Here is a 27491-nt window from a genome sequence, read left to right on the forward strand (position 1 = left end):
GTCTTTAGTGAATAGGATGATCGAACACAGCTGAAGAAGACGCTCGCTCACACCAAAACAAAAGCACGAGGTAAAGTGAAGGTGGCGGTGATCACCGCATGTAACACAGAGTGTGGCATCCGTTAACAAATACTGCACTCATACGAATATCCTTTGTGCCGGACATCCTTTCTATATTTCTGTCACAGCAAGTCCTGAAGTCCACCAGCTTTATATGCATTCATGGCAATATGGTATGCTAAGTTGCAGCACCTACCATATCATTTTCTGTGATAGATAGGCAACATCGTAAAATCACCCTCTTGTACAGAAAATGCCTCTACCATTCTTCCTTCAACCACTACTTTTAGTGGCATATTACCAAGAACAATTAGCGCAATGGATCGCAAGATGGCTTCAACGAAGCAATGAACAGTGAGTCTCGTTCAGTCCCCACAACTCAGCTGAAAGCTGAATCCTGTCCGAGATTGTTTGGGCCCTTGGAACAGTTGGTAGCCGCGGTGGTCATCCTTGGACTAGGTGAGTTCGGTTACTTCTTACAGAATGCTAATAGGATCTTCAATTGACAACTGGCTACAGCGATGCAAGCTCCTCCGCCATTTTGGACACCTCCAGTACTCCCACCGATCATCATGAATAATACAGACTTACCTCCACTAGCTCTCAGTCCGGGGCCAATTCCCGACCGGAATCTGTCAACAATATCAACAGGAAATATTCTCCTCGATAGGATTTATGACCACCTTCCAGGATGGCTTCAGATTAGTCCAGTCAACATCGCCCTTGTTCTGCTTGTATTCAACCTAGGTACTATGATGATGGGTGATGATCTGAGAAAGAGATTGAAGGAATCTTGGGGTCTCTTCTGGCCACCATGGCAAGATCGCCGTAAAGTCAACTCTACTTCAAATTCACAAGTGAGATTTGATAATCCCGAAAGCTCTTCGAGCAATACCAGTAGAAAGGCCGAATTGGAAAAGGCAAGAGAGGCCAAAGCTCCCAGTGCAGACCCCTCCAGATCTGCTTCAGCGGATAAGACGAAAGGATCTGAAGGTGCCACACCAGATTCCAAAATGGTCAAGAATGATGATGAACGGCCTAAAGAAGGATCGGGGTTGACTGAGTCTGAAAAGGCTCGAAAGGCTAAAGACTTGCAGTCGGACAAGGATAGAACAATTATTGAGCCTGTGTGAGTCATAATTTCTGCAACTAGTTGTTGGACTAGGCTGATATCCGATCCAATAGTGCGAAAGATAAAGGTAAAAGCCGGATGGAAGGTGAAAGGCCTGGAGAGTCAAATCCTGCTTCCGGAAGCACACCAGCGTCTTCAGATAAGACAGACAAAACGCTCAAGGAACCTGCTGATAGTACGAGCCCAAGAACTCTTGGTGACCATGAGAGTAAAGACAAAGCTAAAGACTCGTCTCAATCCGATACCGATAACGTTACCAGAAACACTTCATCTTCATCACGATCCACCAGTGGTAGTGGTATCGATACAGAAGATGATCCGTTGATGTCAGGCGATTATCGCCCCCTCAAATCAGTACTGAAAAAATCAAAAAAGAAACCTAAACAAAGTAAGAATATTCATCATAATTTCTTTATGACCATGAGAGGCTATCGGCCTTCTCTTATTCCTTTCCCACATGGTTTTCATCCCAAACCTCAAGATCCCAGGAATACGCTTTGGTGGGATAATATACAGCGCAGTGCCGATCACATCATGGCGTTACCGAGAGTACCCAAGGAGCCCGAAAATAAGAATGAAGATGAGGATAAGAAAGAGAAGAAGGTGGGTCAGGAGAAGGTTAAGGGTGAAGATGAGAACAAAGATACAGATAAAGAAAATAAGAGCAAAAGTACGAAAAGTACGAGTGATGAGAAGAATCAAGGCAATGCCAGTACCAACGAAAAGGATAAAGAGAAAGAACGAGCCAAATCGAAGGCCGAGGCTGAAGCTAAAGCTAAAGCCGCTGCTCAAAAGGAAGCCGAATTGAAAGCCAGAGCCAAAGCAGCTTCTGGCTCTTCTTCACAGCCTGATGCGGTCGTAAGAGTACCTGTTGATCCAAAAATGTGACTTTCTTCTTCATTCCATCCACTATAGCTCGAGTACTGACATGAGATCTGATTCTGAAATTTCCAGCCAAAAAGCTACATATCTAAGTCAGGGTATTTTAAGTATTCTACTATATTACTGCAAGTGAACATCCCCACTCTACTGCTCGTGATCATTACTGACAACATGGACTACAATACAGTGAACCCTCAACTCGGTTTCCTCCTTCTCACTTTCTTCGCATGGCAGTATATCAATTCTCATAACGATCTAATCCTATCTCTTCGAGGGTCGGACTTGACCACTTCTTCGTCATCCTCACCCAGCTCGAGCAGAACAACAAATTCGAATTCAGCTACGAGCAGTGCGCCATTACCCGATCAAGGCAGAGTATCTCCTGAGAAACCTGAGAAGCCCTCGAATAACGCAGCGAAAATTGCCGAGCTTGAGAAATTGATCAAGAAACTCAAATCATTACCTGAAATATCACCTGAGCATAAAGAGAAATTACAGAGAGCTATGATTAAGCGTAAACAACTCGTTGATGAAGATGCAGCTGCGACAAGAGAACCACATTCAGAAGATGAAAGTAATACGTCACCAAAGAAGAAGGACGGTGAGGAAGTAGATCATGGGAAAGGGGAAAAGAGAGAGAAAGTTATTTTTGTCATTGAAAACTTAGAGGAAAAAGCGAAAGAAATGGACGATTATGTGATAAAGTTTCGATCGATCGAGAACCCAAGTGAAGAACAGAAATCTAAACTTATCAAAGCGGAAGAGAGGAGAAAAGCACTTTGGAAGCAGGTCAGGACGTTGAAAGGTAATGAGCCTGCTTCTATGATGCCATCCACTCCCCGAAGCGAACAAGAACATGCCAATGCAAAACCCCAATCGAAAGAGAGTCGGGAGGTGGACAACTTGGAGAAGAAAGCAAGACAATTAGACGAGTATGTTATGAAATATCGTAATATTGAAAATCCAACGTATGAACAGACAGCCAAACTTGCCATAGTAGATGACAGGCGTAAGGAGTTATGGAGTCAGGTTAGAAAATTAAAAGGGAACGAGCCTACTTCGTTCATGCCTAAATCCACTGACGACAAACAGCAAGAACTAAACGGGAAAATCAAAGAGATCGAAATGTGCATTGTGAAGTATAAGAAATTGGAAGATCCTTCCAATGACGTGAAAGATAAGGTAATCAGGGCTGAAGCTAAACGAAAAGCTCTGAAGAAGGAATTGTTAGATTTGGTAGAAAAGACCGGTGGGGGCAGTAGTGGGCTGACTATTGATGAAAAAGAATCTCTAGCTCGACCGGAAAGCTAGTAAGATGATCGAGTCGCTTGTATACTGTAATGGCTAAAGGAGTGTGCATGTACAGTATATTATGTATTCTACTACAATTTACCAAAATCGAAAATAACAGATGTGAAGATATGTATTTACAGAAACTTTATTAAAATGAATATATGTATACGAGGAGTGACTTACAAGCAAGAATATTTATAGTGTTTCAACATTGAAAGGTTCACGGTACTGTGGATCACAGACCATGTGAGACAAGAAGTTGAATGAAAAACGACAAAACAAAAGTCCCAGGAAGAGTTGGCGATCATGCATCACCGAAGATTTTCAAATCTCTGTGGTTTCTTCTTCTTCCTGCGGGAGCCGAACAAGTTCCAGTGACAGTTACTGTCTTAGTTACAGTGACAGCTCCACTTGGGCCTGAGCTCGCCGAGGAAGAAGTGATTTTGGTGGATGCGGAAGAAGCTGCAGCGCTTGAGGAGACTGGTGGACTGCTGCCGCCGGGTAAGGTAAGGTTGAAGGTCGATATAGTGATTTGCGGTCCACCACAGAATTGTTGTGTGTTACCTGTATCACGTTGCATCAGAGATAGCATCACCTGCGATCATCCTATCAGGAAGGATGTTGAGGAAAGTAAGATTGAGCCTACCTTTACATGGGGTATTACATTGATTTTGAGGGTAAGGTACACCACCACCGTTTTGCCAAGAATTACCACACATGCAAGTTCTACCAAATTCGATAGCCGCCAAAGTCTGCTTCTGAGCAATACAATAGTTTTTGCACCATTCGACAGTCATGGAATCGTAGTTGATATAAGCGGCGGTTAGAGCGTGACCTGTACCACCTTCTCTTCTACAACCGATATATTGAGGATCGCTTACACCCGGATGGTTTACAGTGGTAGCTGAAGGGTTTCGGAACAGTTCGAGCTTACCATTACCACCGCAGGTCTTGGTGGAATCACCACCGCATGGGGAGTTACAGTTGGAATCGGCATAGTGGTATGCTGCGGGGTCAAGATCTGTTCCACAGACACAGTATTGTCCGGAGAGCTAGCAAGTCCATCAGCTTAAACCACCTGTACGACGATGTCGAGAACTCACGAGACCAGCGTATTGGCTACCCCACTCAGCACAAGTGGATTGACATCTGTTATGAGTGATATAGTCAGGAGGAGGCTACTGGTGCTAATTTCGAGGTTTGTACTCACTTTGCTTGAGTTATAGCGGCATCGGAATATTGGAACGAATTGACAAGTGAAGTAGAACCACCAATACAACCTTGTCTAGTCCAGGTGTTAGGCGGACTAGATGTATTCGTAAGGTAGGATGGACCAGAATATGTCAAAAAACCATCGGTCCCTTTTAGGCCATTAGGAATGGAAGGGTTGGGTACAGAAGGGTTACAAGCAGGTTTGGAACCGGATGACCCTATCATGCGATATCAGCTCACGCATGTGGCGATATGTTAGTGTGGGTAACTCACATGGAAGGTTACATCCTGGAAGAGCACCGATGGGCTTAAAATCCTCATATGACTCTAAGACTCCTCGAGACGGTTGACAGCTTTGAGCGGTTCCCAAGTTCATGTACATAGCCAATGTAGGACAAGCAGTCATTGTCCTGTTGCGTTGTTATAAGACCCGTCAGTATAAGACCCGCAGATAAAGGACTGATTGTCACTTACATATCACCGCTGAGACAATCAGGATCATTCAAGGCCTTCTCGAGAACATCGGTATCCCAACCATTCACCTAAGGCGCAGTCAGAACAAAAGTCAGCCACCTGTGTGCTGTGGCGAAGAATAGTATACTCACGAAATCTGCATGGAGACCAAAACCCTGTGAAAGTTTTTTGGGGTCAGTCAGGAAACTTGATTTGCGGAAATGTATATGCTTACAGTGGTATCACCGTTAGCCCAAATCAGTTTGTTTCTCAATGGAACTCCAGGTCGGTAAGCGTAGGTCTGCCATGTATACTCAAGCATGATACCTGGAATTCGGGCGGGATGACTTATGGACAATACGTCAGCTTGACCTTGATATGACGCAGATTCATGGCATGATTGCACTCACGATACGGGGCAGACACCGAACTGAAGATTATCCGTGTATTTCATGTGAGAGCCATCTGCTTTGTACAAGTTGACACCATCCCAGCTAGAATGATGATCACAGAGTCAGCGTATCATTCAGCTCCTGTAGGGATAGGCTCACCATGTTGGGAATCTGACAGTAGTGACCAGGCCTTGAGGACAATCGATGTCAAAGTTGAAATCGGGACCGGCCTATATGAAAGCATGTGGATTTTGAGCACGTACAGTATCTTGTACAGAGGTTGAATCGGTACTTACAGTATCCCCATTAGGAGTTGAAAAGTGGGCTTCAGACAGATAAAATTGATAGCGCCAGTAGGCAGACCAGTCTCTGCATACGATTTGGCATTGAGGTTTCCCGTAAGCATACGCAAGCCTGGTGGGAATGCTCTAACGGGTTCATCGGGTTTCTATGAGAACCATTCACTCAGCATCGAATCCAGTCATTTGTAGTGGCAATAGAGCTAAGCTTACATTTCTGTGAAGGAAGTAGTAAAATCTTGTACCAGCTTTCAAAGGTACGTATGTACTGTTTTCTCTCCAGAAAAGTTGAGGCATCCAATCTATTAAGTCCTCTTCGTCAGCTAAATACTGAAAGATGTGGGAGAGAGAAGACTCACAGTTACTTTTATCGGCCTGAACAGCTGCAGTAGAGCACGAAGCACCATTATAATCATTGTAGTTGTAATTGGCACCGAAGGCACTTCCACCGACGATACGATGTAAGTGAGAAGCTACACCGTTCGGGCTGACTACCGGGTCGAATCGCTCAGTGGCAAGCGGATAGAGGTTGTCCAAGTGCCATGCGGCGAGTCCTGGATCAGGAGCTGCCGAAGTGTGACCGATGTAAGCCAAAAATGAGAGAAGACCTAAAGTAAACTTCATCGTGTTTGTTGAGTGGCAAGGCGTTGTCGATGCTTGAGATGTATACTGATTGTACTGAACTTCGAGAACCGAAGAAGTTTCTGTTGTATTGAAAAAGAGAGGGGAATCATCTTCTGAGATTGACGCCTGTTATAGACAAGATATCTAAGATAGTCTTCAATCTACAACATCCATTTCTTTTGCTATTTTCGCCAAGTTGACTCATAAATCTTTACTTGGTTCACCGTACGGCGATGCGCCTCATTCTGTCAAACTTTCAGACATGACCGAAATAAACTTTGGATTCTTCCATCTTGGCTCGTGTTCTGGGTACGATATCTTGAACCGTCAGAAATGTCAATGCGCAGCTATCGAATGTATAAAAACTCTTTTGATAATTGAGAGAATTCAATGTTCTCGAGGGTTTGAGCGGTCTCTCGAAGCTATCATGTATACAAAGTTACAAACACCAATTCGCATCCGGTAGGAATGCGTTTCTTTCTGTCAGATTCGGTGAGCCGCCAGATAAGGTTAGAAAGACATGAGGTTGCACATGCTTAGCGTTTCTTCTCAAGCCCCACTATGTCAAGTCTCACAGGAACTCATTCATTAACTGGCTAGGCACCCGCTTGTTTGTTTGCCCCAATCCGTATCTACTGACGTCCCACAATAGACGAACGACTCCAGATATACACATCAGCATCTCAAATTAGTATCGGGTGACATCGTCAGCAGCGAAGAGTAGGGTCGAGCGGTATCGATTCAGCTGTTTAGGTTCAAGCACAACGTCTGTGATAGGGTAAGAAGCGGTAGATATCACCCGTGCGTCCGACACAAATGGAACTTTGTGAATCCTGGTCACGATGTTTCATAAATTGGTTCCTTGGTCATATCTTGGAAGTACGTTCTGATTCAGTTTCATGATAAGGTTGATGCTAAATGGACTCGCTTGTTGTTTACCACATGTCTGACTGTAGTGCGACGCGAATTCATTTCTTGCCATTAGGGCTAGTATCCGTATGTCTCGTACGGTTCTCTAGCCACTCTAAAGCCCAAAAGCCCAGGACCATAGATCCGGAATAATTCGAAGCGAGAGAGTGCTTATTCGTGAGCAAGCCGTCATGGAGTGGATGTGACCGCGCGAGAACACGCATTAGCGGTCTCCTGGTAACAGCACCCGACTTGATACACGTAAGGATCGCTTTTTGGACAAGCGTTCCGATTTAGGGTTCCAGGGAAGTTCAGGTGACATTCCATCTGAGAAATAAGACAGCATATCTGTTGCAGTACATTGACATGTGAAGTGGCGAAAATGCTAAGTGATGATATGACATATGTGTTATGCGTTTTAATATGTTTTGTGTAAGTAACTATGCTGTTAATGTGATGATATCTGATGAAAGGATGGCTGTTTGCGATGTCACCCCTTACGGCCGGCCACCGTATCGTTCATTCATCGCTGCCGGGACGTTTGTGCCCGTACTAGGACCGGTATTGCCAGGTCGATTGGGTTTCTACGGAGCAGGAACGAGAACGTAAGCAAAGCTTGCAGAAGGTTAGACCGACTGAATACTTACTTTCTTCTTTTTGATGAATAGAACGTCCTCTGGAGGCCGTTGAGGCGGCGGGAGCGGAGGCGGACCTGTAGGTTGGGGAGGTCGCGAAGGGGGAGTGGGCATACCGTTGGTAACGTTATGTCGAGGACGGGGACCAGTGGGGATGGCCTTCGAGTCTGATGATGCGGCATGACCATTAATAATACCAGGCTTCGCCACTGGAACAGGTACAGGGACCGATCGTGGAGCGATCGGGATTGGTTGCTTTGATGAAGGCACATTGCCTGATTCAAACTCCGAAGAATCTGGAACTTTCCTCTTCTTTTCTTCTTTGATGCCATCCTTGCTTGCTTCCCTCTTGATGGAGGTCATCTCGACGGTCAGTGCCTTGGGTGGCAGCAAGCTGTCAGGTGAAGGCGGTACAGTTGAGGCAGATCGTGACTTTCCATCTGATAGACGATCCTTCTTCTTTTTCTTGGCTGGTGGGGGCTCAAGAGCTTCTGGACCGAAAGTAGAAGAAGTATACTATATAAGGCAATCAGTCAGAGATAGTTTTAACGGAATCTGGATCAAGTGAAAAGATGATGGGGAATCGAGCATAGTATACCGGAATGGAAAACAGTGCATGGGGGAACCTGATGTCAGAAGTTGTAGAGGTGAGTCGACTTACATTGATGTAGAAACCTCTCTCCCTCGCATCTTCGACAATGGTCTTCCATCTCTCATCACTCCTCTCCAGGGTTGGTCCATTCCCAAAAACGAACAAAGAGCTCTTGGCACGGGTCAAAGCGACATTCATACGTCTCGCATCCTTTAAAAAACCAATTGTCCGTATATTCGGACCGGAACGAACGCATGATAAAATGATGATATCCTTCTCTTGACCTTGGAAACCATCGACTGTGTTGAAACTGCATTATTGAATGTCAGTCTGCGCCTAGATCTGCTTTTGATTCGAGAAACGTAAGTATAGAAGTATGATGACTCACTCGATGGTCTCCAGAATCTTAGAACCAAACGCTTCCGTAAACTTTCGTTTCAGTTCCCACAATTGTTCCTTATACATCGAAATCACACCTATTCTCATCGTCAAATCGATTTTCATCCCGAAATCCGAATTCAGCCTTCTATAAAGGTCAACAGCAGCTAGAGCTTCCTCGGTGTTCTTTGTGGAAGTGCCAGCTTTGACTTCATGCCCATTCACGTTAAAAAACCTGTATGGTCCAAAGACATTACGTTGATGCCATATCGCAGCTGTTTTCTTGGCCATATCAGGTCCGTCCTTCAGATGACCATTATAGAAGACTTTGGATGGTAATTCGGATATATAAGGGTGCATTCGATATTGAATACTGCACCACACCATCAATTTCATTCCGTGTAGACTTTTGGATTCGCTTGGTACTTACCTCAGGAGAGAAACTTGGGAAGTATTGTGTTTGGTCATCCGGACAAAGAGTGATTCGTTATAATGATATCTGTCCGCTTCCACACTGAAGGTCGTGGGCGGTAATTGGTTAGGGTCTGTCACGATAGGACTTTTTTGTCAGCGATTGACTTCGTTTGGCTATAGGACAAAAGCTTGACACACCTCCTACCATGATACACCTCTTACAACCATATTTCAAGGGGATCAAACAACTCATCTCTATAGCCTGAGCAGCTTCATCGATGATGACAGTCTCGAATGTATGCGCGGAAAGAGTATCTTGCCCTGCTCCAGACAAAGTAGCGCAGATGATGTCCGCTTCATTCAGGATCTGTTCCTTAGCTGCTCGTCTAGCACCATCCAAATGTCTAGTTGCATCACGAGCAGCGTCTTTAGCTCTTGAGGATGCTTGACCAAGCTGAGTACGTCTAGTGACCAAAGCTTGATATTCAGTTTCGACGATCTTACGTTTCTCATCATGATTTTGGACTAAACGGAGCTGTTCTTGCTTATCTTTGATCTGCTGTTTGACCGAATCTAGTTCACCTTGAATCCTGGAATATTCGCTCCCGCCATCTTTTCCAACTGTCTCAGCGTTCACTCTAGCTTCAACCAAACTATCAAGCGAGACATCCTTGACGGCTATGTTCACTGATGAATCGATACCAATTCGGACTATAGTGGGATTCAATCGGATACCTTCGGAGCCTGGTACACCCAGGATTAGACGTTTACACACTTCGTCGATGGCTGCGTTGGAAGGAGCACAGACTAGAAGCTTAGGCTTGGGTGGAGGCCGACCATCGATTGACATCGGAGTTCTTCGCTCAGACATCCATTTGCCGACTAAACCACTGATGGTTTTGGTCTTACCTGTACCAGGAGGACTATACAAATAATATGACGTAAATAGAATATTCAGTCATCACATCAGACCAATGACTCACCCTTGGATAAGAGCAAAACCTTTGACATGTGATGCGCCCAATATAGCTCTGGCTTGTGGCTCATTGACATCATAAAATTTCATTGCGTCTTCGATATCGTCAAGAGCTAACTTGGGCATTGGTGCGGTCCGGCCAGCTAAAGCATCTTGCAACAGAGATGAATCGTAGAAAGGCAACCCTTTCAGAGCCGCGAATTCTCGAACGGCAGTACTGAGCCTGTTTCATAGAACATACATCAGTATATAGCGTGAACAAGAGGTGTGAATCCACTTACGATAGATGTTTCCTCATTTGCCATTTCGATCTTCCCGACAATTCTTTCTGATCCATACTGGCCAATATCTTGATCTTGATCGCGATCTCTTTAGGTTTCCTTTTATAAGCTTGAACTTTAGCGAAGATGGCATTTGGATTTCCAGGTCGTCGAAGAGTAACTACATCCGTCTCGTTAACGTAGAAATCCCCACCTGGTCCTACGACAGTCAAGTCAATTTCTATAAAGTCATCTTCGTACTGCCTCGATGAAACTTCTACGGGAACCGGCAATCCAGTGTTCGATCCTTCCTTGTTGCATTGAGACCACAGTTCCTGTAGGTACAACGGAAGCATGACTTGCTCATACTGTTTCGCACTACCAAATGTTGTAGGAACATTTCTCATGTTTGATAATTCATTGGCATATTTGGGTCCGTGAGGTGCAATCGAACCTGAATGATCCGGATTCCATGATAGTACATATCGATAGAGAGGATTGAGATCAGGTTTCAATCTCATTTTAGTCGCATGAGCACGAGCTCGTCTTTCTTCATTACGACGTAGTATTTCGTTCGTGTCGGAACCAATGATCTTGATGGATCTCTTCTCGATTGTTTTGATCTGTGGTAAGGGTTTCTGCTTAGCTACCAGATTGGTCATAGCTCCTTTCTCGTCTTCGGACGATTCGGATGCACTGGATCCACTATCAACTGGTTCTACCACTTTGGGTCTTGATCCGGTATATGCACCAAGACCAGTACCCAAAGCTGAAGCAGCAGGTAGTCTTGGTACAACTCCACCGATCTCTGTTCTCTTCCTTTCCGAGATGGATTGGTTGTGTTGCATCTTCATTTCTCGCATGAGCTTTGATGTGAAAGAGGTGGCAGTCTTGGGTACAGGCACAGGTTTGTGCGTTAGGTTGACATGAAGTTTGTTGGAGGGTATCTGGGGTCGAGCAGATGTAGATAGCTTGGGTGGTGCAGAGCCTCGTGAGATCGTCAGTTTCCCATCTTTGGCAGAAATCTTCGCTCGCTTCTCGATGATGTCCAAGTCTGTTGCCGAGAGATTACTGAGGAAGTCGTCATCGAAGTCATCAACGTCGCTGCTCTTTGGTGCTGGCGCGACTGATTTAGGCTTCTCGTTGGCTGGAGGTGTTTTACCGGAAGCCTTCATCATTTCCTCGAAAGCATTGCGCATGACAGGTTTGGCTTTCGGTTTCGAAGCTTCGGGTTCCGGAGTTGCCGTTCCGACAGATACCTGCTTGACGAACTGGATCTCATCTGTATCGGCCAGATTAAACGGTGCTAACAGTTCAGATAGCTCGGATAATCGATCGTCAGTCAACCGACTCGTATAACTCCTTGATGCCTTTCGACAGAATTTATCTATTTCTTGTAAAGTTTTTTCGAGTGATGGATTCCTAGAAAGGTCAGTGGAAGATCGAGCGATCCGACCGAGGATTGTCTTGACGAGCTGATGCGTTTGGAAAAGGGTTTCGACGCTGTCGAAAACCATCAGTACAATCTCACTGACTGATGTATCTCACTCACTCAGTAAGTCTCAACCAGAGTATCAGGTCCGTCAAGATCATCTCAAGCTGTCTCGTCATCTTCTTCCCAACCGAGGTGACCTTGACTGGTGATGATGTCCCTTCTTCTAGCTTCCAGCTTCCGGATTGTCCTAGCACAGCTCCCTCAAAAGCTCTGATGTGATCTGTAATCTGTCTCCCGAAAATTAGGGCATCTCGCATCCAATCGATCATGACTTCATTCTCGAAAAGAGGTGCCCAGTCCAAGGTCCGCTTAAAGATGAGGGCTAGAGAGGTGGTCATAAGGTGCCATAATTCTTCTATGCGTTTGGCCATACTTTTGCCTTCGGCAAAACTGCTTAAAAAATCGGTAGTTTGCAAAAGAGCTTCGGATGATCCAGAACCAGTGCACAAAGCCTCTAATACATCGTGGAAACACCGAGCCAGCCATTTGGCCAGCGAGCAAGATTCGGGCGTAATACTGGCCGTTTGGATGAAAGTGCGTAAGAAATCTGTCAATCCATCCATAGCCATATCTGGATACTGTTGAAGTAAAGCTCGAAAACAATCCGCTCGGTCATCGACATCTTCAAAAGATTGCTGGATCAGCGTGATGATGGGTGTATGTACCTCATCATCGGGTGACAATAGTAGTATAGTGACGGCTTTCGGTACACCCTCTTGTGTCCAGAGCGATTTGACGATATCGGGATTTGCTTGCATAGCCAAAGATTCGATTGCTCTGGGGAAAGATTCCCGACTTCCTCCGATTGTTGAATTGACGGATCGTATGGTGTCCACCCATTCTTCCTTTTTCAGCACCTCCTCAAGACCCTCATACTTCCATGAATTCTGTCTATCTATGACTTCTAGATGAGCAAAAGGGGCGATGGACTTGAGTATGATAGCAGCTCCAAAAGCGTCGGTCGGAGACAATGCTTCATACGCCATGCTCCATAGTTCTTTCTTGATAGAAGCATGCGGCAAACGCTCGATGCGGGTCGCAGGTGGAACGTCCCCTTTACTACGCTTTTTCTTCTGCAATCGCTTCTTCTCAGCGTGCGAAGCAGTCGCCATAGCTAAAACGCTCTGTATGGCAGACTCCCCATCTGACATGAAACACGCGGCGATGAGGTCACAGGCGGAACTATGCGCATGCGACCATACGGGAAGAGGGTGGTTTTTGTGTCGAAGGGCTACTGTTGTGATGAAAGTCGAATGGAGTTCAAGCGTTGAATTGAGGACGACCGCAAGGGCGACGTCATCGGTAGATAAAGCTTGGTGTACCTTCGTCAAGGCCTGTGGAGATGATGAGCTCGCTATTCCATCATTGAATGACGTCCTAACTCACCTCACACCCAGCCGATGCAGCCGCTGCTCTTAGACCCCCTGATAGACGAGTATGTTGCATCTCCTGAAATGCGAAGTTCATGGTGATCGCCAAAGCTTCTGAGAATCCGCCTGACCTCTTTTCATCTTTCGTTGTCGCGGAAGTCTTCTCGGCATCAACTAAAGAGACTAAGAAATCGCTTGTCCAATCCATGGGACTATTGCTCTCCTTCCTCTTTCCTTTTCCTTTATCTAATCTTGCAATTGGGTCGGTTACAGTCAGATCTACGAGATCAGGAACATCTGGATAGTGCCGTTCGAGAAGAGCTTGGAAAGCAGAATTTGAGCGAATCTCCGAGAAGAGGGTGTGAGGGATTTCGGGAGATGCATCGAAGGACCAGATATGTCTATTGGGACTGATTTCAAGCAGGGTAGAAAAGCAAGATAGTAATTCAGGAAGATCTATCACCAACTATCAGTGTTACATCCATGGTATACAAATGCCAATGGTGAACTCACAAGGTACATCACTTCCGAGTAATGTGCTGAGAGCGGACATCAATCCTCGTCCTTTTCTACCCTTTGGATCTTCCTCTAATTGACCACCCAGTAGACCCTTTTCTATCGTCTGACCGTCCAGTACCCTGTCTCTCAAAAGTGCTTCTACCATCTTCCATCTGTCCCCTTCATCTATTTCTACTTTTCCGTTATACAGTTCTTGTATCTCATACCCGATGCCCAGCGAATACCAATCGCTAAAAGATACAGGTCGGCGAGAGGCTGGTGGGAGTTGTGTCAACGCCCATTTCTTTCGGCCTTCGTTAGGTGAAGAGAGCAATTTAACTAATAGAGGTGATAAACCCATGGACGTTATTGAGGATGAAGTCGAAGTGGAATAAACAGCTTCGTTAATCAAGGAGGATATTCCAGTATCATTATGATCATTGAGCAGGGATGGTTCGCCGAATAGAAGCTGGATAATTGGACGATCGAGAGTATACAGGGTTGGGATGGACGAAGAGGAGGATCCATAAGCTGTTTTAGTAGCATCTCCAACATGATTGAGAATTACAGCCGATTGCCATCGATCAACAGCTGCGAAAAAGTTGATTCTGACATGAGGCGGCCATTTGGATAGGTATCTGCGTGTCAAGTATAAGCTTAGACTCGCTTTCCTGCCATAACGTCACAAGGGAGGTAAATGAACTCACTTCGATCCCAGTGTCCGTCTTGCTCCCCCAAAAGCTCTCGCACATCCTTCACAGCTCAACAGGATATCTTCCAACCTGTCAACCCATGCTTTCGAAGTTCCTTGCCGTTGAAAAGCAAACAAGAAGATGAGGTATGTAGCCGATTCTCTATGTAGAGCAGATTTCGCCTTGTCGCAATACCAGTGTTTCTCCTTTTGTTCACTGGAGGTTGATGTCGAAGTGGGAACGAGGTATCGATAGACTGGTAACAGGTCGCTATCTGATGGTTTCTCTTGACTCGCTGCACGCGATTTCAAAACGGCCCCTACCTCTTTAGCGAGGATTGGGTCGTCCGACATTGTTTATATCTGTGGAAGAATCATTCGAAGTGATTCAGGAGTGTATATTGTACTCAACTTTCGAATGATCTGGTGAATAAAGGAGTAACAAGGCTAAACATAGTCACAACATCGAGCAAACAGTGGATCTGAGGACCAATCTTAAATTTGGGTAGGTAGGATATCATTGACATTTCCGTCGGAAGCGACGACAAGGTGAGGTGACTCGACCGACGCGAACATCATCCCCAGCTAGCTATCTCTCTTTATTGAAGCTTCTTGCAACGTCAGCTATATACGTGTCGAGTCATGCAAGGTCAGCATATGTGGAGCTGACGTTACTGACATGCAGGCCAGCAAGATTTTAGACTGACTTAGAGAAAGAACTGCTCATCGATCCATACCTCGATATGACCAAAACACCCAGATTTGCTTGTTGACATCTGAATCGTTTCAGGCCAATCCAATCGATTTCACCTATACATAAATCGTTCTTAAATACGCTCTGCTGGTCGTTCTATGTTAGTGGTATCATCTGGTATTATTCAATATGAGTCGATAAGCAGTTTTAACCTGTATAAGCCTCCCATGCAATCCAAATAAGAAATCTGAATGAAATTTAAACAATTGACTAATCCAGTCGAAATCTCAATCAGCCCAAATAGGCCATATCTATATTGACATGTCATCTCTTCCTGAAGAGCTATACGAGATGTGAAAGTATATAAACACCTCTCGACAATAACCGTATTCCCATTTTTTTCATTCTTCACTTCACTTCAGTTTCAGTTTACTTTCACTTCATTCTTCGCTCTTCTAATTTTTACATTTTACATTTTACACTTTACATTCACTTTTCGCTCATCTTTCTTTATACTCTATTTCTCACATTCTAGCCGGGTGCTCTGACCTTTCAACTTTTACTTCTACTTTTACTTTCTCTTCGACAGAGCACTATCGTTCTTTTTTCACTTTCATTTTTCAACCTAGATTTTACCTTTTTTTCAAACCAAATTAAAAAACAAATAACGAATAAAAACACGATGTTCACTCTTACATCTACTTCCATCCTCTTCCCCATCCTCTGTACCTTGGTTCAAGCTGCACCTTTACCCATGCCAGCTGTAAAGGTATATCCCCTCCCTCACCTTGAAACAAAAACCGTGGGAGAGAGCTGATTTTCTTTTGATATGGTTGGTCTGGGTGGGCAACAGCAATCTGAACAACTCGCTTCTCGATTCTATAATCACCTCGAGACCGATACCATCTTCTCTCACCGGACTCCGTGCTGGCAAGATGGTCTTCAAGGTATCCTAAGCGATAACAATATCTGTGTACTTGCTGCACTCGATATCAACCAATCACAGAACGGCCGATACGTTCCTACTACGCCTTATCGAACAGGTTACGTGCAACAAGGTCAACCTTGTACGTTGAATGGTCAACCTGGTTTCTGGCAAGATGCAATTTGTGTTCTTGTAAGTATCGAAGGGGTCTCTCCCAATGTCAAAATCCCTTGTTTTGGGTCAATATTGATTTCATGTATACTGGTCCAAAGGCAAACCTTGATATCGATTTGCAAAAGAAAGATTTCACACCATTTGGATATCAAAGAGGACAAGAGTGCTGGCTCGAGGCCAGAAGAGGTTATTTCACTCAAAATGGGTTATGTGATCTTGTGAGTTTTTTCATCCACAATATTGGACATGTCGTACTGTATGTGACATGATTTTAGCTGATAACATTTGCAATCGATTCCCAGATCGATCTCAACGTCATCGCCGATGTGACTGATGGATCGGCCAGATTACCAACCGCTGTACCATTCGCCAATGCTAATGATCCATGTTGGGTAAATGGTAAACAAGGTTTCTGGCAGAACGATCTCTGCGTTCTGGTAAGCATGTTGGCACTTCCATACTTGAGAGGTCTAAAGCTAACAACCATTTGGATCAGGCCGATCTCAACATCGCCAAGCGATACGCCACTTCCAACGGTCTGGTCTCAGATGTACTAGTGAGTCTAGAATGCTCATGGCATCCCACACATGCAATCAAACTATATCTAATCTTGCTTCCTTTATCACAGGAGACTCTCACAGGGTACGAAGATTGTTACGACTGCGCACCAGGCCTTCCCACCCGTCACGCCGTCCTTCCCACAAACGACATCGTCGATGCCGATGCTATCATCGACGTCGACCACCTTAACAGGCGAAATGGTTTACTTCACAATGCACCAGATGGCAACGAGCTTGATGGTGCCACCCGAACAATCACTCAACTATTAGATCACTCAATCACAAAGAAAAGAGGTCTTGACCTTCTGGGAGCTGGGGCGGACGATCGAACGAGATACATCAATACTTATTATCCCAATGGATATGTCCAACCTGAACACGTACCAGTTATCGACAATACTTTAGCTGAAATTGATGCTCAGGTCAATATTGATGATGAACCTTATTACGGTACCAACTATCCCCATTATCTCAATGGTAACCAGAAAGGTCCATTAGGATTGGGATTGAAAAGGGATATTTTGGGTAATGGTTCAAACAATCTCAACGTCCTTTCATCCCTTGGATCAGTGTTAGATGAACCTCACCACCAACCCACCGTCGGGCCGGGATTCTACCGAACAACAAATGGACAAGTTATCCCATTCGGTGAAACCTCAGATATACTTGCTGAAGTAGATGCAGCAGTAAATATCGATGGGCTCGAAAGTGATGGATATGCTCCATACACCTATACTCAAGACGGTAGAAGGATCTATGGTGAATTTATCCCTTCCTACGCTGGGCATCATGGTCTATTAAATAAGAAGAACCTTGGTGGATCAAGTGGAGTTGATGGTTTAGGATTGAACAAGGATGGTTCTTTCCCTGAAGGTCTAGATATCGTCCCTCAAGTAGGTGATTTATTGAGCGCTGGAAAAGGTGATAACAACATACTCAAAGGTACAAATGGTTTAAATCATATCTTATAAGAAAGATCTCATCTTAGTTGAATAGGATTACTTGACTTTTCAGATTTGATTGTACTGTGATTGTAGATACCATTTGATACCTTTATACCATATGAGATGTTACCCTTTTTGCGCCCATACGAAGACGGTTACGTATCATACACTGATATAAATACATATTTTGCATGTGTGCGGTTTGAAGGTACAACAAGAATATCAGGTAAAATTACAATTGTCATAAGATCTCAAGTCATTTCCATTCTTCCAAAGCAAACGCCAACATACTCCAACCATCCTCCTCTCCTTCCGATCCCATCGCAAGCATATCAATTCCGTCCCTGACCTGACTAACAAGACCATCCAGATCTTGATCCATCTTATTCATCCTGTCGCCAAGACTCAGCTCAACGAAAGATATCGATGCTTCTCTCGCTACTTCACCCTCATCATCTTCATCTGACGAAATGGCATGAATCTTTTTCTTCCGTCTGTTCCGCGGTTTCCTACGTGTCACAAATTCTTCTAGGGGATCAGGCTTAGAAGGTGTCTGTACCATGTATGATGTATAACATTCCCATAGGAGATGAGTTAAATCGAATATATCTTGGATATCCTCGTATATCTCGGAAGTTGATGGATGAAGGAAAGCATGATTTCGCATTTTTCGAGTACTGCAGTACCAAGTACCACCAAGTTCGATGTTAGGTTAACTTTTACTCAACGATCAAGACGATATTTGAGTTCGTACACTCACTGTTGCAACTCTACTGAGATCATCGATTTCAGACTGGTCATCTCACTCAACTTTCTTCTGAAGTCTATGTTTTGCACTTCTATGATTCGGTCAGTAAGCCAGATGTAGATAGTACTATATTAAGCAGATCAATAAATTAGCTAGCCACTTTCGGTCTCTGCAACACAATGATCGTTGGAGATGACTTGCTCGATAAACCATAATAGCTTTTGCCTCATCATCCACATTGCCCTAACCTCCCTTTCCCCATCGTATGACCTCTTAGCAACGAGCTCTCGATCATGTTCCTTGGTTTGAATCAAGAGGTATCGCGCCATACGCAATTGCAGAAGGAAAGTAAAGACCTCTGCTCGTAATTCGATTGATGTCGATGAGAATAGTTGTGATAGAGGGAATGGAACCTATTTCACCGAGAAAAGAATCAGCCATCACGTCCAATATGCATGTGAGCAGAACGAACGAATCAGCATACCTCATAATTGACTCGAAGTATTTCTAAAGCTCTTGGTCCTACGAGCGCACCTGACGATCGAATGGTCCGTATACGTATAGCAGCGGGGTTCATCCATCCAGCCTGCTTCTCCTCGACGACATCTCGGAACGTGCTGGTAAGTGTCTGGAAATCTGTCCATTTTGCGTTGGAAGACACCTGGAAATAAAAGGTTAGCTCATGCAATTTGCAAGTGTGAGTTTCTAGAGCCAACCAGGAAAACTTCAACTTAGAGGAATATTCCATTCGTATCCTCAATGATGTGTGTATTTGAGAATTGATGGACTCACCTTATCGAACAACACTTTACTCCAACCGTCCAAAACATCATACCCTCTATGATACATCACTCCCTCAATTGCATCAAGATGATCGTCCACCCCACATTCTTCATCAAGTACCCTTCTCAGGTGGAACTGAATCAATTGACACATCGGCATCAAATAACCTGATATCTTCTCGACTACATTCACTCCTTCGGGCCTTTTGGAACGTTTCTCATTAGGGGAAGGGAAGTCTAATCGCAACAACTCTCGTAGATCCTGCCAATCTTCCACCATACCCATCCCACCCAATAAACTCTTCAACAATCCTCTCGCTTTTCCAGCCTCTAAGATAATCTCACCTAATTCCTCTCCTAGCCATTCAGGCCATCCATATTCATCGACTACATACCCACATTCGTAGAAATCCTCATCGGCCCAACTGACATCTCTATCTCTCTTGATAAAGAACTCATCTTCCAATGCTCGTTCAGTCCCTTCATCGATCGAGGTCGTATACGCCTCTTCGGTATCGGTGAAGGATGAGGGGATAGGCATACCGTGTTGGATCCATATTCTTAGCATTTCCCATACAGGGTTAGCAGTTTCTATGAAGATATCATATAGAATATCAAACTGCTCGTTGAACGCAGAATGATCGAACGTATTGATAGTTGTGAGAATAAGGTTTAGGAGGATCGTTGAGTTGTTGGAATGAGGTATGAACGATGCCAGTAAGTCTAGGACCACCGAATAACGTCTGTCGAGTGCTAGCAGGAGCGAAGAGGGTGTCGAAGCTGATGAAGACCTGTCTCCTTGGGATGATGTCGAAGCTTTATGAATGCCCTGTATGAAAGAGCATTCCAATTCGGATAACCATAAATCAAAATCTGATAAGATAATCTGACAAACTCCTGCGAAAGCTTGTTGGGTCTTATTGGGTCCTTTTGGCTTGTTGATAGCTTGACTCGAGCGATTGGTTGAGGCGATTTGATTTGGCTGAAGGGTCTCCAGGATGAATCTCCTGATCGAAGCAGCTTGATTTGCATACTTTTGGAACGTAATGAGAATGTCGCCCATACTGCCTGAAGACAGATGATTGACTTGTGGATGATTTGGTATAACCTGCCATATTGCAAAGTTAGTGGAAAGCGATGGGAAGAGTAAGGTAGACGATGACCTACGTAGCAAACACCTTTGTCCGAGAAGTGAAATACAACTCCAGATCGTCCGGAAAGAGCGAATAGTATCTCTCGCTGCAGCTGAGTCGAACTTATAACCTATCGTCGATGGATTAGAGCTCATCGGAATAGCTCGATCAGGTTGAGGCGTGACTTACTTTATCGGTCACTGGTCTGTTCTGAACCGCTTTTGCAGCTAGTGAGGCAGTGCTTGACTCTATAAAGACATCAGGATCAGTGATACTATGCCCAGTGTTTAAAATGAATAGCGAAACGTACGAGTGACAAGATCCCTCCATCCGTATGACCCTTCCTTAATCACATGACCCATTCCAGGTCTGTTCCAATACCCATCTTTCAACCCTCTAACCACCTCCAAAGCCTCCTCCCTTCTACCTTCTTCTAGCCGTTTTCTCCTATTCTCATCATCCCTCTTTCGTTGCGCTCGAATAGTCGCTGAGCTAGGCGTCTTCACATAATCTTCTTCAGGACTACCCTCAGAGTTTGAACCTTCAGAAAGGAAATCCCGGTCATATTCATCTTCAGAATCTGTCCATCCCGATAAGACTTCTTCATCCCATATTTCACCAGGATCAAATGGTTCAGAATCCATTATTTCCTCATACAATATCTGATCTGCTGTTGGTCCTGATGGGGTAGATCGATGTAAATAGGAATAGGCGAATTCATGGGTTGGCAAAGTAGGTTTATCGGAAAGGTTTAGCTAAGTCATTCCATCATTTAGAGTCAGAAACGATCTTCAGAAGAAAGAACAAAGATGGAAGGCCGATAGTACTCACCAACAGATGCACATATTGAGGTAAATTACTCATCTTCATCTGTTCATCCCCTTCCCAGCTCCCCTTCCCCTTTTCGCGACATCTCTCTAGCGCTTTGAGGTTTTCTTTCAAGGCTTCTGCGAGATCTTCTTGTATACGTACTTTAGCTGTTCGCGATAATCTGCGAGATTTACCTCGTGTAATTAGCAATCACAACTCGACAAAAGTGAACATATGTTCACTCCAAAGGAGTTTGCCAGCTTTAAATGGGAATCACATACCCCTGTATAGCATGTTTGATGTCCTCCCACTCCTTCCTCGCACCTCCTTGAACATCCGCTCTGATATCTCTGACTACTCGATTGGTCAAACTGGATGTACTGGCTCGATCGTCCCCCAACTCCGGGACTAGTGCACTGACGAGCTGTTGAGCTAGACGCGGTATGGTTGAAGTCGACATGCTTCGCTCTCAACGCATGCTGCGACACTGTGCTGGCAGGAAACGGAAAGTTAGCGATGCGAGACTAAGTCGAGGACGAGAAAGATGTAAGCGTGAACATGACCGATGAACCAAGTACGCGTTTGATTTTCGTTCGGCATATACTCAACCGAGTGATGAAAGTGTCAACGATAACCCATCGACAAGGATATCCATCACATCTATCACGCTCATCTGGACTCAATGTCAAGATATATGTATGTTAACATGCATATGTATATGTATGATAATCTTCTTCCTTCTATATGTATTCAAGCACTCTCAAATCACGATCTTTCAACTGTCCATCAACATCTACATCTACAATATCTTACCATGTACTCTCCTCCCTTTCCACCATCCTCTCAATAACCATAACCCAATCCCTATTATGCCCTGCAGCAAGATTACTTTCAACCACCAACCCAAATTTCCGATCCAACCGTTCTTCCTATCCGTCTGAGACAATCTCTGCTTATTCGATAAATCCCTTATATTATCCCTATCGATCGAAGGGTGAGTATGATCCACCCTAGGCGAGTTAATTTCATTTATCATCCCCGCTTCTTCGGCCTCATCCCCTGGCGGAGGGACGTATCCCGACTCAGCGTCGAAATGGGAAGAATGGAGGTCAAGTTTGTGTCGGACGTCAAGAAGGATATCGTATTGCCATTCCTATAGCCGATCATTCATTGATATCAGAACATGCGTGAGTATGTGTGAGACAGTAAACGAATAGATGGAGAACAGCAGATAAACGAAAGACCGCAGTTTTGCAAATGAATGATTGGACAAATATGTTGAAACAATGGATGCAAGTCCACTCACCCCTATCGTGGCCATCTCTTGATCCCAAGACTGGATAGACGATCTCATAGCTATAGCCGACTCCAGCAAATTTTTCTGGGAAGTTTCCAGGTGTTCCACTCTTCTTTGCAGTTTCTCGAGATGGGTACTGACAAAGGCATGGGTATCAGCTTACACTCGACAAGCTTGATTTCGAATCAGGATGCAATTCTCCGCATAGAGATTGCCTTTGGTCATGAGCTCGATATAAACCCGTTCCACTCACGAGATAGCAGGATCCAGACTTTCGCCTACAACCCCCGACTTCTTCTTCTTATCTTTGTCGGACTTATCAACATTACTGGCGAGTATATCCACCCTTCTATGTAAATGATCTATAGCCTCCAACATCCTCTGTTGTGAGTGGGTAAGTATATCGTCCATCACTTCGGATCCTGTCGAAAATCCATCTTTTGAAGGTTCAGCTATATCCGGAGACCTATCTTCTTCTTCTTCCTCATTTGCCACATCATTACTAGTTGCCGTATCCTTCTTTTCAGTGTTCGCTTTGTCGATCTTCGGAGGTGGTATTATTTCTTTCTTCGATTCTTCATTATCTAGATCATGGGGTAAGGGAGGTAAGTCGTGTTTTGGGGGATTTGATTTATCGTATAATCCATCGATACAGACGACTAGTCGGGTGAAAGATATGTCAGCTTGGCCCGGGAGGTTGAAATTAATCGACGGAAAACTAAAGCAGCATCAAGGCAAAATGATGAGGCTCACTTACCATACTGGAAATCATGATCTTTGAATCCATCCTGAAATTCCGACTCTTTGATTGTTTCCAAATTATACAAGAAAGGCATTGGATCGGGATTAACCGGTTCGTCAAAGCATCTAGCAGATTTTTGACCTTGATGTTGTGCTTCATCCCAATTTCCTTTAACTTTGAAACCCTCTAGACCAGCCGCAGCAATTCCATATCCCATATATCTACCTTTCAATCCATTATTCAAAATCGTTCCTCCTTTTAATATCGTCTCCGTATCATCTGACCAAACTGTCGAACCTATTCCGATTCCTACTCTGATTGATCTTGATGCAGCATCAATTATATTCTGTTTGACCACCACACCCGAATAATCACCATCGAACGGTGTCTGATCTACTAATAATATACCAGCCATTGAGGATAAACTTCTAGCAGTTATGTGATTTGCTAAAACCAAAGTGCCAGGCGAACAATAAATGACTATTGATGCGTCCGTATTGTCGTAAAATGTATTGTCCCTTACGAATGAATCCCTACAGGCTATTGATAGACCGTCTGCCAAAGGTCTACCAAGAGGTGAACTTTCGGGATCTTCTCCATCCAGATCAGGATCATATTCTTCACCTACTGGACCAATTTCATTCTTATCAATCATCGCACCTGTGCATTGTAATTTATCTCCCTCTCTGATATGCAAAGCTGTGAAACCCCTAGGGTTTTTGATCCAGCAGTTCTTCACCGATTGACCTTCGTTTCCTCCCAATATGACTAATCCAGCCGCATCGTCCATATTCTTTATCCTACCTAATTTTTTCCTGTTACCATCAATGATCAAACTTCTTACACCCACTCTTGCACACCGCCTACAGTCTCCTTGGATTACTGTAGAAGTCTGTTTACCCTCCACGCGTAATATGGCTCTTTCTGAGCCAGTGGGGTATCCGTACGTGGCTAGTTCTTGGTCTGCTGCGGTGAAGACGATCGTGCCAGATAGACGATACAACTTGCTCGGACAGAGAAAGACCTTGGTACCCGGACCTCCATCGATGAACATCTGGTTGATAGAGTCGTAATCTGCGAAACGGACACATGGCGGTGCGGCTGACACGACGGGCAAGAGGATGGTGAGGAGACATGAGATGAAAAGGAATGTTAATGAGAGTGAAGGTATCCGCTGGTACAGGTATTGAGGCATGGATGAGGTATCGGGAGTTCTACGTGAAGCATCGCGACGACGTCGTTTCTTCATCACTTGCTGATGTGTCTGAGGAGGAGTGGGTGCCGTTCGCGTATGTGAGGACGAGGATGAGGATGGGGATGAGTAGGAGGATGAAAAGGAGGATGATGTTGATGGTGGGTTATACCGTTCCATCGCGAGCGAAATTGCAGTCCGGTATCTTGCAACCCACGATCAATTGGAGCTGCAGCTCTATTCGTCCCTGAAATTCAGCGGTGAGATGTCGGAACGAAGACCTCCTGAGCGATACACAAGGCGACTTTGGTAGAGAGGAGTAAATGAGCAATGAACACGGTCGTATCCCCCTATCTCACTCGGACATGGATCCCAAAAACATTGAGCTCGACGCGAAGCAGAAACATGGCAATCCTTCTATCTCTCAGGGCTAACATCAATTGATGGATCCAACATAATGAACCAAATAAACCTTATTTTTCGCAACCTAATAGTCTATTACCCTGATTACGGCCCCATCTCCTTCCGACTACAACTCTCATCCTAATACCCATTACAAACCGGTCATTCGAACGGCTACTCTATTGAAATGAAAGACCAAGGAACGGTTTGGGTTGGTGAGTGGAGGTGATTGATGCATTCGATAACTTATTCGATGTCTGTGCATTTTGAGCGTTAAATCAGCGATACCTGATACTCGACGACGTTCTCCTTGCAAGAACCGGATGGTCACCAAGCAACAGTTCAGGCCAGCGAGAACACAATATCAGCAACGATGTATATATAACCAGGTCTCAGTCCTGTTCACCCCATCCCCCTGCATGGCTGCTTCTTTGCACCTTCCTTTTCGACCGAATCAAGCAGTCAAGCCCGACCAGTTCCTCTATCAAGATGACCTCGAGCAGTACGAAAGAAGCCCAAAACCCCAAAGAATCCGGAGACAATGATGATGTATCTTCAGGACCTCTCGATTCTAGAGAGCCTCACTTGGTATTCGACAATTTTGATATTGACATAGGTGAGTTACCTGCCCCCCTCTGTCATTTCGAACGACATCCCGCTAATCCACTGAGCGAGTAGTAATCAAAGTACTTGATGCAACGATATTCTCACCGTTCTTCGTGATTTTCTTACCAATCACATTACTCTCTCAGACCCATTCTGGTCATCCGGCATTTATCTTATCATGCATATGGACGGGGATAATTTGCTTCATCGGTAAGTCAGCTTTTCCTTTCGTGATTTCTACGACGATGAGCTGACTGGATTGTGCTGTTCTGTACAATGAATAGGTACACTGAATCATATTGATAGAAAGTACAGATCAGGTGGGACATGGTTGTTCGCTCCTGAAAAACTGAAATGGGATGAACAGATTGTCCTAATCACAGGGGGTGAGTGATGTCCGATGAATCAAAAGTCCTGACTACGACCTTTAACGACGAAGACCCTTTATCAAGGATCAGATATTTCTTCTCGTGAAGGGGCGTACATGCATGAAAAGTATTTGCTGACCCTGTTCATCTATCAGGCGGCTCTGGGATTGGTGCCCTCTTAGCTGAGACCTTGGCAATGCGGAATGTATCGGTTGTGGTACTTACCAAGGATCCACCAAAGTTCGAAAATGATAATGGTCAGGCATTCCTCCTATCAATCATATGGGATGAAATGAGCTGACATCCCTTGATGTGCAGAAAACATATATACGTATATATGTGATGTATCAGATTATAAATCTGTTGAAGCGGTAGCAGAGAAAGTACGGGAAGAAGTAAGCTCTTGAACCGGCTAAATGACACCTGATTATGGATGATGAGCTGACTTTTCCAAATCCATAGGTTGGAGATCCAACCATCATAGTGAATAACGCAGGAGTAGTCAAAGGGAAGTTACTATTGGATCTTACAGAGGACGACGTGAAAGAGTGAGTCTACCCCTTCACAGATACACCTGGAACATGCCTTGCTGATTCTCTTTGGGGTGGGAACAACAGTACGTTCGGGTCCAACACCTTAGCTCATTTCTGGATACTCAAAGCTTTCTTACCGTCTTTACTGAGGCAGAACCACGGTCATATCATCACGGTGTCTAGTGTGATGGGCGTAGTGGGTGCCGCTCAAATGAGTGGGTTTTGGTTCCCTTTTCTATTCTCATCGAACATGAGCTTCAACACACAGCCAGGATTGAGGCTTATTGTGATCTGTATATGATCGATGTAGCCGATTACTGCGCTAGTAAAGCCGCTTTGATAAGCCTAAACCAATCATTAAGATTCGAATTGGATAATCGGTAAGTCGACATCTCATCAAGGGTCTTAATATATACAAGCACCAGGATAACATTAGGAACCATTACTCATACTTATATTTGATATGTGATAGTTACAAAACACCCAATATCCGAACTACCCTCCTTCTGCCATCGTTCATCTCCACCACATCACTATTCTCCAAAACCGTTTTACCCTCTTCTCGCTTGTTCAATTTCTTCTGTCCACCACTCCAATCTCACCAAATCGTCAAAGTTATTATCGATAATTTAGATTCTAGGGAAAGTAAGATCATCAGATTACCTTTTTACACTAATCTAGCTAGAGTGATTAATGATTCGGTGGGGGTCGTACCTTCTTGGATGAGGGATTTGATACAACGTGTGAGTTTAGGTTCTTTCCGCAAATTTGAGATGATGTATTTTATCGAGTTGAATGTAATGACTTTGTGTCACAAATCGCATCAAAACGAAAGAACTGACTTTGATATGCTTGATCTCGACGATCAGATTGCAGGTGCGGATTATGCGATGAAGGAATATGGATCTAAACCCGATGCTGCCGAGAGATTAGCGGTTGATAGGCAGTCAAAATCAAAACAAGAATGATAGACGTATGTAGACAACAGAAACTAGTTCATTTCAAATGATGCCATC

General features: G+C 44.5%; 7 protein-coding genes across 7 annotated transcripts; 3 read left to right on the forward strand and 4 right to left on the reverse strand.

The window, feature by feature from the left end:
• Positions 1–313: 313 nt before the first annotated feature.
• I203_100935 (uncharacterized protein) lies at positions 314–3385 on the forward strand (the record flags this gene model as incomplete). The annotated part of the gene is made up of 6 exons (XM_065516768.1): positions 314–414; positions 467–519; positions 580–1189; positions 1246–2076; positions 2147–2199; positions 2262–3385. 6 exons carry the CDS (start codon positions 314–316, stop codon positions 3383–3385), a joined length of 2772 nt encoding a protein of 923 aa, XP_065373586.1.
• A 286-nt stretch (positions 3386–3671) lies between these two features.
• I203_100936 (uncharacterized protein) lies at positions 3672–6347 on the reverse strand (the record flags this gene model as incomplete). The annotated part of the gene is made up of 14 exons (XM_065516769.1): positions 3672–3931; positions 4014–4419; positions 4471–4516; positions 4578–4797; positions 4853–4989; positions 5054–5121; positions 5185–5208; positions 5268–5379; positions 5443–5526; positions 5584–5654; positions 5721–5749; positions 5833–5872; positions 5937–6025; positions 6083–6347. 14 exons carry the CDS (start codon positions 6345–6347, stop codon positions 3672–3674), a joined length of 1851 nt encoding a protein of 616 aa, XP_065373587.1.
• A 1406-nt stretch (positions 6348–7753) lies between these two features.
• Positions 7754–14919, reverse strand: I203_100937 (uncharacterized protein; the record flags this gene model as incomplete). Its single annotated transcript, XM_019145899.1, has 12 exons — positions 7754–7840; positions 7904–8407; positions 8553–8793; positions 8872–9234; positions 9292–9406; positions 9474–10198; positions 10259–10474; positions 10533–12014; positions 12064–13340; positions 13393–13832; positions 13890–14512; positions 14582–14919. The coding sequence occupies 12 exons, from the start codon at positions 14917–14919 to the stop codon at positions 7754–7756; spliced, it is 6411 nt and encodes a 2136-aa protein (XP_019004458.1).
• Positions 14920–15941: 1022 nt separating this feature from the next.
• On the forward strand, positions 15942–17889 carry I203_100938 (uncharacterized protein; the record flags this gene model as incomplete). The annotated part of the gene is made up of 6 exons (XM_019145900.1): positions 15942–16028; positions 16113–16376; positions 16457–16576; positions 16661–16795; positions 16855–16914; positions 16987–17889. The coding sequence occupies 6 exons, from the start codon at positions 15942–15944 to the stop codon at positions 17887–17889; spliced, it is 1569 nt and encodes a 522-aa protein (XP_019004459.1).
• Positions 17890–18118: 229 nt separating this feature from the next.
• I203_100939 (uncharacterized protein) lies at positions 18119–21795 on the reverse strand (the record flags this gene model as incomplete). The annotated part of the gene is made up of 10 exons (XM_065516770.1): positions 18119–18539; positions 18623–18736; positions 18812–19023; positions 19095–19271; positions 19403–20500; positions 20560–20655; positions 20715–20773; positions 20836–21280; positions 21357–21516; positions 21617–21795. The coding sequence occupies 10 exons, from the start codon at positions 21793–21795 to the stop codon at positions 18119–18121; spliced, it is 2961 nt and encodes a 986-aa protein (XP_065373588.1).
• A 339-nt stretch (positions 21796–22134) lies between these two features.
• I203_100940 (uncharacterized protein) lies at positions 22135–24623 on the reverse strand (the record flags this gene model as incomplete). The annotated part of the gene is made up of 4 exons (XM_019145902.1): positions 22135–22488; positions 22642–22768; positions 22886–23291; positions 23390–24623. 4 exons carry the CDS (start codon positions 24621–24623, stop codon positions 22135–22137), a joined length of 2121 nt encoding a protein of 706 aa, XP_019004461.1.
• Positions 24624–25457: 834 nt separating this feature from the next.
• Positions 25458–27443, forward strand: I203_100941 (uncharacterized protein; the record flags this gene model as incomplete). Its single annotated transcript, XM_019145903.1, has 10 exons — positions 25458–25584; positions 25647–25784; positions 25859–25960; positions 26098–26199; positions 26261–26337; positions 26405–26490; positions 26560–26690; positions 26786–26855; positions 26948–27218; positions 27345–27443. 10 exons carry the CDS (start codon positions 25458–25460, stop codon positions 27441–27443), a joined length of 1203 nt encoding a protein of 400 aa, XP_019004462.1.
• Between the last annotated feature and the right edge of the window lie 48 nt (positions 27444–27491).

The sequence above is a fragment of the Kwoniella mangroviensis genome (assembly GCF_000507465.2).
Source record: "Kwoniella mangroviensis CBS 8507 chromosome 1 map unlocalized Ctg01, whole genome shotgun sequence".
NCBI lineage: Eukaryota > Fungi > Basidiomycota > Tremellomycetes > Tremellales > Cryptococcaceae > Kwoniella > Kwoniella mangrovensis.